Below are 11,822 nucleotides of genomic sequence, written 5' to 3' on the forward strand. Positions count from 1 at the left end.
TACTACGCATCGGGCGTATGTCTACAAATGGACATCCTGTCACTGTCACACAATGATTTATTTATCACTAGCTATTTTAGTCTGACTGACTCCGGTGGCCAACTAACGTTACTATTACTAATTATATAATGACCAAATACAACCAGAAACAAATGTTCAGTCTTGCTTGTGAAAGGTAATTCCCCGAGATCTGTTTTCAATTGTGCGGCGATTTGTACAGCCTCAAGCAGCACACGAAGCAGCAGGCACATTTTTCTCAATTCCCGTTATGGGAAGTTGCGTGGCGGCGCCTTTGACGTAAGATGCGTAAGATCCAGCGGCCAATAGGGCGCCTGGTGACGTATGCGCTCGGGCGCAGTGGAGGTGACGTATCTCCGCTCTTGAGTGGAGCTCCAAGCGATATTTTTTTCCCCAGGATTGTAGGGGAAGACTCATGAATATTCATTAGGGAAGTCATCCCTGATTGGTCTTAACCCCAGTGACGGGTAGGTTTAGGGGCGGGGTTAAGGGTAGATCATCAGACCCCCAGTGGCGGTTAGGTTTAGGGGTGGGTTTAGGGGTAGGTCATCAGACCAATCAGGGATGACTTCCCTAATGAATATTCATGAGTCTTCCCCTACCATCCTGGGAAAAAAAATATCGCGACCCGCAAGTCTGCAGGCAAGCCCCTATTGCTTTTTTGTCGGATACCAGGTAGCCTATTATCCAAGTATCAACGATAGATAGCTAACGTAGACCAATACCGATAGTCTCTCTTTTAGTCAAATCTCTTTTGATTTGATTTTTGATTTAAGTTTTTGCAATATCTGGGATTAAAACTGGTAATTATAACCATTTAAGTAAGATTATATTTGAAAGCCGTAATTTTAATTGACAGACTGTTTTTAAATAATTTAGGCTATCAGTAATCGCAGATAATTGCCTATCTTTTAGCAACTTTTAATTTGAACATAATACTATGGCATTATTTCAGGAGCTCAGGTTAAGCACAGTTTCATGTTTATACATTTTCAAAATGTTTTTACATTTTATAAAACGAATTAATTAATCTATTTTTTATTTTTCATTGACAATCAGAGGAAAATTTACTGAGATGAATGCTTATGGCATGACAACATATTGACAGACTTTAAAGATTTTCATCTAAACACAAAAATGGACTAAAGAACTATGTAAGGATTAACTCTGTGTCTATTATCAATCTAAATAAATAAGAAAATAAGTAATAATGCTACTCAGTAACTTGAATTTCAAGTGTTTGACATCTTTTGACAGATTGTAATGAGTATTTGAAGATCCATGGCATTCCAGTTCCAAGTAGTTTCGGTTCCAGTTCAAGTTCCAGTAGGACCTAGAAAAACAGACCCCATAATAAAATGTATCATAGACAACAAGGCAGAGAGACTTCAGAAATTATTAAAAGGCAGAGATATTAATGGTTTGTACTCTTCTGATGTATGGAATGATGATGTTACACCATTGACAGCAGCAGTTATATGCAGAAATGAAGAAATCTGCTCTTATCTACTTGAAGAGTCGGCTGATCCTAACAAACCCTCAACAAATGGACAAACACCTCTACATTATACAGCTTTAATTGGAGTTCCATTGAGTATTGTGGAAAGATTACTTGCAGCAAAAGCAAACCCAGATGGACATGGATTACAAATTTTTACTCCATTTCAATGTGCTGTTGATCATGACCGTGAAGACATTGTGAAAGCACTTATAAAGGCTGGAGCTTCACCCGGAAGGAACAATGGGGTGAATCCAGAAGTTGATAAAAAAGTGGAGAGAATGATTAATCGACTATCTTCACAGGGTGAGGTGTCTGACAAAGTACGTATATCTTTCTCTTTTCATTGTGCTGTACGAATGAAAAAACAGACAGAAGTTTACAGAGACTTTAAGGAACATTTCTTTCAAGAGGATCCTTTTGATAATTTGATTTATTTTGAGTTCTACTTTGGTGTCATTGGTCTTGGTGCAGAGCAGTATCGTCAGACCGCCATCAAGTGGTTAAAAGACACAAAGAGTGCAGACAGATACATTGAGGGACTCATCAAGCGCTTCCCAAGAATCCCTCAGGAACACTGGCCGGTTGCACTGAACTGCTTAAATGCTGCTTTGTGTGTCAGTGAAAGCATCTCTCCTCAGGTATTCAGTGAGCTTGTGTCAGTTCTTACAAACAGTCTTCAGCACTTTGGAAATGCACAAGGAGAAATAGTGAATCATCTGATACTAAAGATACTCAATGTCATGATGCAGAAGACGTCTGAGGAGAAACTGAGTACAAACAATTCTGTCTATGAGAAGTTATGCAAAAGTCTATTGCCTCTCACACGTCCTGATTATTCAAGTCTAATTGGAATGCTGACCTATGGACTGTTCGCCAATATAAATGACTTTGCTCCTGAACTTGTTGCATTGTGTCGATTGTCTCCGATCCCAGAAATGATACTTATCAAAGCAGAGACAGAGATGGATGAAGTCATGAAAAAAAAGCTGCATAAGTTTGATGAATCACTGAGACATCCATCAGGTTCAAGTGCAGTTGATAGTTTATGTGAGGAGACTGCTGCTCTATCAATAAGCAGGAAGAAGAAAAAGAAGAAAAAGAAGAAAAAAATTCAGCAAGAAGTGGGATCACAAGAAGGTGAGCTGCAAGATAAAGAGGAACCGTATCCAGACACTGTAGTGAAATCCATTGAGGAATCAAACTTAAGTGTGCAGCCGTTCACACAGCCTGCTGAGAACTCAAATATCTCAAAAAGGTGGGTTCAGATCAGCCATCGTTGGAGGCCTAAGCTTGAGAAGCTAGCCAACATGGATATTAGCAATAAAAATAGGCTGAGAAACCTTACTCTTGTTCGTAGTGATGAATTTCAGATCGCTAAAGGAAGTGATGGAACAGAAGTTTTCCTTGGACTGAGGGATGACGGCACAGAAGTGGCTGTGAAACGAATGATTAAGTCTAATTACCAAGTTCTCAGGAATGAGGAGGAATTTCTACGACTTCCACAACTTGACAGTCCCTCCATTGTGCGATATGTGGACTTTGCAGAAGATGAGGATTTTGGATACCTTGTCCTTCAGCTTTGTGAGTACACACTGGATGAATATATCCAAGATCATTTACCAGATGAAAACACTGAGAGAAGTTTGGTTCTGAAGAAGCTGGTGAAGGAAGTTCTCTGCAGCTTACAGGTTTTACACCAACCACAGACCAAAGTGCTTCATCGAGACATCAAACCCCAGAATGTTCTGATTGGTAGGAGTTAAACCTGAGAAATTAAAATTATCTGATTTTATTTTCTTCCATTAATTTAAAACTTCTGTTTGTAATAGACATAAATGGAAAAGCTAGATTGGCTGATTTTGGCATAAGTCGTCGATTGAACCTGAGCCAAACAACTTTACGAACAGGCATTGCTGGAACTAGATGCTGGAAGGCAAAGGAGACCTTAGATGAAGAGGTCAACATTGGGTACAAGAGGAGCTCCGACATTCAGGTGGTCTCTCCCTTCTTTTAAGTCAACAATATTGTTATTATTAGAACTAAATTAAATAATTAAAAATATATTATTAGAAATTCAATTATTGACTTAAATACACAATTACAAATACAATGAATTTAAATTGTACTTGATGAAAATTCTAAACTTAACACTGTAACCTGTTTGAAGGTTGCTGGGATGTTAGTGTACTACATTCTTTCTAGAGGACACCATCCGTTTGGTAAAGGCCCATTTTGTGAAGTCAACATCCTACAAGGAAGTTACTCACTGAAACATCTGAATGATGATGTAGCGAAGGATCTCGTCGAGTGGATGATCAATGAAACTCCAGAGGAGAGACCAACAGTGGAGCAAACCCTTGCACACCCCTTCTTCTGGACTGATGAAAGGTAGAAAATGACATGGATTTGGCAATGACATTTATCAGTTAAACAAGCCAGAAAGGTTCAGTACTACTTATAGTACTAGCTTATTATGATTTTATATTAAAGGGATACTCCACTTTTTTCGGAAATAAGCTCATTTTACATCTCCCCCAGAGTTAAACAGTTGAGTTTTACCGTTTTAGAATCCATTCAGCCGAACTCCGGGTCTGACGGTACCACTTTTAGCATAGCTTAGCATAGATCATTGATTCTGATGAGTCCAGTAGCATTTCTTTCAAAATGACCAGAGAGTTTCAATATTTTTCCTATTTAAAACTTGACTCTTCTGTAGTTAAACCGTGTACTAAGATTGACGGAAAATGAAAAGTTGCGATTTTCTAAGCCTATATGGCTAGGAACTACTCTCATTCCAGCGTAATAATCAAGGAACTGTGCGGCTGTACCATGAGTGCAGCAGGCGTAATGATATGACGCAGCGCCTGAAAATAGTCCCCAGCTCGGTAACTTCTTCCAACGTGACCGGGACTAAGTTTGTCTAACCTATTAGACCTATTTTCAGGCGCTGCGTCATATCATTACGCCTGCTGCACTCATGGTACAGCCGCACAGTTCCTTGATTATTACGCCGGAATGAGAGTAGTTCCTAGTCATATAGGCTTAGAAAATCGCAACTTTTCATTTTCCGTCGATCTTAGTACACGGTTTAACTACAGAAGAGTCAAGTTTTAAATAGGAAAAATATTGAAACTCTTTGGTCATTTTGAAAGAAATGCTACTGGACTCATCAGAATCAATGATCTGTGCTAAGCTATGCTAAAAGTGGTACCGTCAGACCCGGAGTTCGGCTGAATGGATTCTAAAACGGTAAAACTCAACTGTTTAACTCTGGGGGAGATGTAAAATGAGCATATTTCCGAAAAAAGTGGAGTATCCCTTTAAATGAAGAGGAAATTTCATCCACTGTAGATACTTTTTTATCATCTGAAGAGATTGTGCTGTTTTTGAAATCCTGTCAGGAGAGTGGAGTATTTGAAAAAAGTGGGGAACCAGAATGAGACCGAAAACTGTCGTAATGTTGACGAGGAGCTCCTTCATGCCATTGAAGAATACACTGAGGGGAAAAGCTTTTCTGAATGGAAAACTAAAGTGAGTCTAACTTCAGTGCAGACATATTCAAACATATTTATATGCATATGTAAATATAAACATTTTAAATATAATTAAATAAATGAAAATAGTAACAACTTAAAGAATCTCATTTCATGTCTTCAAGATTTTCCTTGTTACAAATCATTTGAATGTAGTTCATGGCCTGCTTTACTTTAAATAAAGTAAAGCAAAAGTAATAAAGTAAATATTTCTTTTGTCAGTTGCCGTCTGAGCTTGTCCAGAAACTGGATGGTAAGAAGAAAGGCTATCCTGAGAACACACTGGGCCTGCTGCGTTTTATACGCAACCTTCACGAGCATTAGTGAGTTACATGTGACACACATTTGTTAAATAATTTAGTAGTATTGTGTGTCAGACCATGTTTTTTGGTGTCTCTTTTCTCTAGTCCAGAGGACGCAGAGAGCATCAACCTGATGGATTCATTCCCTGATCTCTTTGGGAGTGTGTTCAGGTTTGCAAAGGAGAGAGGATGGAACTCCAGGGCGAGTCTGAAAAAGTTCTTCAGCTCAGTTCCACAGATTTGATTGATGTTGTTTTTACATATGTACATTGATTTTGCATCATCAATGTATTTCATGAATGAGTTTTAAATAAAGACAGATAGAAGATGAGCTAAGGTCTATTGTTGTTCAGGAAATGAGGCCCTGACAACTGAAAAACATTGACAGATAAAAAATGTCAGTAGAACATTTTTAAACAGGGTGATTTCAGTTCTTGCTTTATCTTGCGGAAAATATGTAAATATCTGTTACAAAGCAACCTTGGCAGTACTAAAGAAATTATCACACTAAAAAGATATATATATAAACATCTCACAGATACTGCATTACTCTGCAGATTCTGTAACCTTAATAGAAGAAATGTATGAGTGAATAACGAGTTTTTTAAGATAGCCTAAATGTTAATGAAATTGACAATGAAATATTCTGACTTTCTTATTAAATTATAAAAACCTGTGACTGTAACACAAAGCCAGTGAAGCAGGAGGAGATAACAGGTCTAAATGCAGCTATTTAAATGGAGGAACTAAAAACACCCCTGTGGGCGTGAAAAACATGTGAAAAACATAAAACAATTTTATTGGGGTAATATTCATTGGGGCAACATTTTGTCCTAAACCATGGCAAAACCCAGAGCAACCCACAGTAACCCAGTGCACATCTATGGTTGAGTGAACCTCAATGGCAATTCCTCGGCTGGCACAGCAAACCCTAAAAAAAAAAATATATATATATATATATATATATATATATATATATGAAAACTTCAGATGCTGCAGGCAAAAAGGCACTCACAAAAAAATGGCTTTCACAGGAGAGTCCAACATTGACCATGTGGATGGACATCACGATGGATATATGTAGGGTGGAGAAATTAACTGCAGACTACAAGAAGGACTTGTTTGTTTTACGTTGGAAGAAATGCATAGACTATATAACATCACACAGGCCGGACTTTGATTTGCTTAACCTGAGATGATAATATCCTGTATATGTAGGAGTAACCAGACTTCACTCCCTAAGTGTTCATGTTTTTGTTTTTGTTTTTGTTTTTATTTTTGTTTTGTTTTTTATGTTCTTTATTTCTGGAAAACGGACATTCATGTTGACACTTTGTGATTAATATTTAAGACGGATGTACATGCAACAATTGTTACAGAATGTCAATAAAAAAAAAAATATTAAAAAAAAAGAAGAAAACTTCAGATGCAAAAGCCTCTAAGTGCCATCTGAAATTTTCTTCTAAAATTATCATTTTTATCAAGCTTGTATGTTTATGTTCAGTTATTTTAATGGCAATGAAAATTACCTATTAAAAAACTTTAATCAAACAGCCCACCATGAATTGCCGCAGTCAGTTATCAGTTTATCAATGTGAAACTTCCCACAAACCACCTCAAACTTTGTCCTTTTCTAATCATACTGTAAATATATAACATAGTAATATTAATGTTGTTCTGTCCATTTTTTCATTTTCTTCATTTAATCTTTCGGTAAGCCTTTCGATAGTTTACTTTAGACACTACTAACAATAAGAAACTTTGCAACTACATCAACTATCAGTCATTAGAGTATTAGAAGTTTGTCAGCTTAATTTCTGCTAACTTTTTATTTTGATGCTCCCCAACAAACACTACTTACTATAAGTAACATTTCAAGTACCTACTAACCCTAACCCTAATCTAACAGTCTACTAATACTCTAATAAGAGTTAGCTGACATGTAGTTGGAAATTAATGAGAGTTAGTTGACATGCAAAGTTACTTATATTTAGTAGAATGTCTAAAGTGGACTGAAATGAAGTGTAACTTTGAAACATCCAACAATTGTCTCTTCAGTGTTGCAGATTAAACTGGTTTGACTTTAAACTTTTCTTAAGGAGAACTTTGGTTTGAGCAGCCGTAAAAGGCAAAGCTTCGATGATAACACCTAACTCAGCACACAGGGCTGCAGCACGGAGCAGGGGAGCAGTTATCTATCCCATTGTTAGATTATTTTAACAAATATTTTCGAATCCTTTTGTTTGTTAAACTAATGCAGAACATGTGGTCTACGCATTTATGTGAACCAGTCCCCTAAAGATATTAAGATATATTTTTTACTACTTACTTTTTATATTTTAAATGTTCAGTATGGTGAATTCAACAAATTGTTGAACACATTGTTTTGTTCAGGTGATCCTGTAATAAATTACTTGTTCTGGTGTGAGAACGAGGAAGTGAGTAGCCCTATAGTTTCATTTCCACGCAAATCTGAATCTGAGTGTTTGGAACGCCATTACACTCAAAAAGTACAAAACTATTGTGCATAAGTATTCTTTTTATTTGTCGTTGTTACAGGCTACTCGAGCACTGTTTCTTGTTTTAATCATGTTTTGTTTGTTTTTATTTTAAGCTTTAAAGAATGAATGTGTGACACAAATTGACTCAACTTTTTCCTTAACGCATCACAAACAGAACACAGATCTCATCATTTGCCTCTTTAAAATCGGATGCAGTGATGACCAGCATAATATTTAAAGGCTATATTAATTGATGATATCAACAACAATCTATCAACAATGAATAGCCAGTCGAGCCAGTCATAAAGCAGACTTTAAAGTCCTAACCTGTATTTAGAGCCCGATACAGATGGTGTGAGGACCCTATTAGAATTGCTCCTTTTATTTTTAATGTTATTTACTGGCACAAATAAAAAATGCATATTTATGTAAGTGCAACATCAGTTTAATTCAATTTATTCGCTATGCCTGTGGAAACAAAAATGTTCCCTGAAAGATGTGGCTGGCTCTATTTTAAATAAAACTGAATCTATTTCACACGGATCTAAATTGCTATGTTCTATGTGTCACGGAACGCTCATTTACGCCACCCTCTGGTTTCATTCGCTCCCTCTCTCTTGAATATTAAAACTGCACTTCCCAGCATCCCTCCTTCATTATCATCATTATCACCATCACCTGTTCATTATTATCTCTCCCTTTATATGGACTGTGTTTTCCCTTGCTCTGTGCGAAGTCTTGTTTTGCTCAGCGGACATTACCAAGCATACTCTTATTTACCGTGTTTTTCTGAACCTTGATCCCTGCCTGTACTCTGGACTCTGTGAACCTTTGCCTGTATCTGACTTTGAGTATTGTATTGTCCCTCTTACTACTGCTGTTCTCTGTATAAGTCTGCCTGCCTGTGTTTCCTACCCGTGTTATTAAAGTCTTGCAAATGGATCCCTCTGCCTCAGCCTCAGCATTACAGAAGACTTCGCCGCAGAAGAGTTCGTGAGGTCTGTGCAGGCATTAACCCCGCAGCCGGCAGCCGCTGCACCCGATCCTTCTCCGCCAGCCGTGAGTACCCCTTCTGGTAATCCCCGAATGTCACTACCTGAGAAGTTTGACGGATCACCAGCCACCTGTAAAGGATTTCTATTGCAATGTGAGATCTATTTCAGTCAGTCCCGAGAGCACCATACCGACCAGAGCCGAATCTTTTTCGTATACTCACTACTGACGGGAAGGGCGCTGGAATGGGCAACGGCGATGTGGACTGGAGGTCAGCTTTCCTCTTTCACCTATGAGGTGTTTAAAACTCATTTCAGAGAGGTGTTTGAACATCCCGCGGGAGGAAAGGACGCTGGGGAACTGCTTCTGTCATTACGCCAGGCTAACTCTTCTGCGGCGGATTACACACTCACTTTCAGAACGCTCGCTGCACAAACAGGTTGGGGTGAGGGACCACTTAAACTCTTATACCGTAAAGGACTCAATTCGGATCTTCAGGGAGAGCTGGCATGCCGTGATGATGGAAAAAGTCTCAATCAGATCATGGAGCTTGCCATTCGATTAGACCATCTCATCCGGGCTCGTCGTTCTCACAGAACTAATCAATTCAGTTTCTCCTCTGTCAGCACGGAACCTGAACCTATGCAGATTGGTGTCACGCACATCTCCATGGCCGAACGTGATAGGAGGAGACGTCTGAATTTATGCATGTATTGTGCTCAACCTGGTCATCTGAGAGCTGCTTGTCCTGTGAGACCTCCCATGAGATCACCTCCGATGGCCGTATCTCCTGAGTCTATTGCGGTGAGTCCCAAAATTCCTTCCTTTAATTCTCTTATCTTGCGAATTTCGTTAATTTTGAATGGAGAGACGGTTGAGACGAGGGCTTTAATTGACTCCGGTGCTGCGGGGAATTTAATGGATCTAACGTTTGCACAAACTCATTCTTTGTCTCTTGTTCCTTGTGAGTCTCGAGTGGCCATGACTGCGCTGGATGGGCGCCCTCTGGGGACAGGAGAGGCACAGTACATCACGCAACCCATCACTCTCAATGTCGGACCACTGCACACAGAGAAAATACAACTATACACAATCAACTCGCCTCATTACCCGGTGATTTTGGGATTTCCATGGCTGGAACGTCATAATCCACTCATTTCCTGGTCTGAGAGGAGGATTTCTCAATGGTCCCATTGCTGTCAGGAGAACTGCATGCCTGCTGTCCAGGGTCCTGAGACGAGTCATGAATCTGTGAGAGAATCGGATCTTCAAGAATTACCTGAGGTATACCATGACTTAGCCCTGGCTTTCAGCGAGAGTGAAGCTTCTCACTTACCTCCACATCGAGCAGGAGATTGTGCTATCGAACTTTTACCTGGGGCTGTTCCACCGCGCGGGAGAGTGTATCCTTTATCTCAGCCAGAGACCGAAGCAATGAAGACATACATCGAGGAACAGCTCGCAAGGGGTTTCGTCACTCCTTCCACCTCGCCAGCTTCAGCGGGGTTCTTTTTTGTTAAGAAGAAGGACGGTGGGCTTCGACCGTGCATTGATTTCCGGGGTCTCAATGAGGTGACTATCAAGTATCGTTATCCTCTGCCGTTAGTCCCCGCTGCCTTGGAGATGCTTCGCACAGCCCGGTACTTCACAAAGCTGGATTTACGGAATGCATACAACCTCATTCGTATTCGTGAAGGTGACGAGTGGAAGACAGCTTTCTCCACAACTTCCGGTCACTACGAGTACCGGGTTATGCCGTTCGGACTTTCCAATAGTCCCTCCGTATTCCAGGCATTCGTCAATGAGATCTTCCGAGACATGCTTAACCATACAGTTATAGTCTACATTGACGATATACTGATTTATTCCGAGACTCTCGAGGCACACATCAGGGATGTTCGAGCTGTCCTTCAGCGCTTAATTGACAACCAACTCTATGCCAAAATTCAAAAGTGCGAATTTCACCAGACCCGAATCGCTTTCCTGGGCTACATTATCAGCGCAGATGGAGTTTTCATGGATGACAGCAAAGTTCAAGCCGTGGTGAACTGGCCCCAACCCACATCTATTAAGGAATTACAGCGCTTTCTGGGATTTGCGAATTTCTATCGCAGATTTATTCGTAATTTCAGTCTTATTGTGGCTCCTCTCACATCCCTTCTCCAGGGGGGGGGGGAAGCGATTCCGGTGGTCTCTTGAGTGTACGACGGCCTTTGAGCGGCTTAAGGCGAGTTTCACCACAGCGCCTATTCTGCATCACCCTGATCCGGAGAGGGAGTTTATCGTTGAAGTGGATGCTTCAAACACAGGAGTTGGTGCCATTCTCTCCCAACGTCACGGAAGTCCGGCCAAGATGTTTCCTTGTGCGTTCTTTTCACGCAAACTCAATCCGGCTGAGCGAAATTATGATGTGGGTGATCGAGAGCTTCTGGCTATGAAGGCAGCTTTTGAGGAGTGGAGACACTGGTTGGAGGGCGCGCGCCAACCTTTCATTGTACTCACTGATCATAAAAATCTGGAGTATATCCGTTCTGCTAAGCGTCTGAATGCCCGTCAGGCACGTTGGTCCCTGTTCTTCTCCAGATTTGACTTTAAGATCACTTACAGACCGGGATCCAAGAACGGGAAGGCAGATGCTTTGTCTCGTCAGTACGACAGTCCTAACGAACTCTCCAGACCAGAATCTATTCTACCATCCTCGCTCATTGTTGCACCCGTACAGTGGGATATAATCACCGAAATCACTGCTGCACAACAGGGACATCCTGCTCCGCCTGAATGCCCCGCGGACCGCCTCTTTGTTCCTCCTGATCTCCGTCACCGTGTTCTACAATGGGTTCACTGCACCCCCAGCGCAGGACATCCGGGAATCACTGCGACTCATCAGCTAGTTTCCAACAGATTCTGGTGGCCGTCTTTACAATCTGACATCATAACTTTCATTCACCAATGTATCACATGCAACACCGTTAAG

The 11,822-nt window shown here is 40.4% G+C and overlaps 1 protein-coding gene across 2 annotated transcripts; it reads left to right on the plus strand.

The window, feature by feature from the left end:
• The first annotated feature begins 643 nt into the window (after positions 1–643).
• Positions 644–5,868, plus strand: LOC311287138 (uncharacterized protein). Of its 2 annotated transcripts, XM_084403762.1 has the most exons (8): positions 644–821; positions 1,078–1,172; positions 1,276–3,271; positions 3,349–3,512; positions 3,687–3,907; positions 4,921–5,050; positions 5,275–5,375; positions 5,460–5,868. In XM_084403762.1, exons 3-8 carry the CDS (start codon positions 1,300–1,302, stop codon positions 5,596–5,598), a joined length of 2,727 nt encoding a protein of 908 aa, XP_084259888.1. In that variant the 5' UTR covers positions 644–821; positions 1,078–1,172; positions 1,276–1,299; the 3' UTR covers positions 5,599–5,868. The 2 variants fall into 2 exon arrangements, with proteins under 2 accessions (XP_084259888.1, XP_084259889.1); XM_084403763.1 differs by lacking the exon at positions 1,078–1,172.
• Positions 5,869–11,822: the final 5,954 nt, after the last annotated feature.

Source organism: Rutilus rutilus (genome assembly GCF_951802725.1).
Source record: "Rutilus rutilus genome assembly, chromosome: 3".
In the NCBI taxonomy this organism is placed as follows: Eukaryota; Metazoa; Chordata; class Actinopteri; order Cypriniformes; family Leuciscidae; genus Rutilus; species Rutilus rutilus.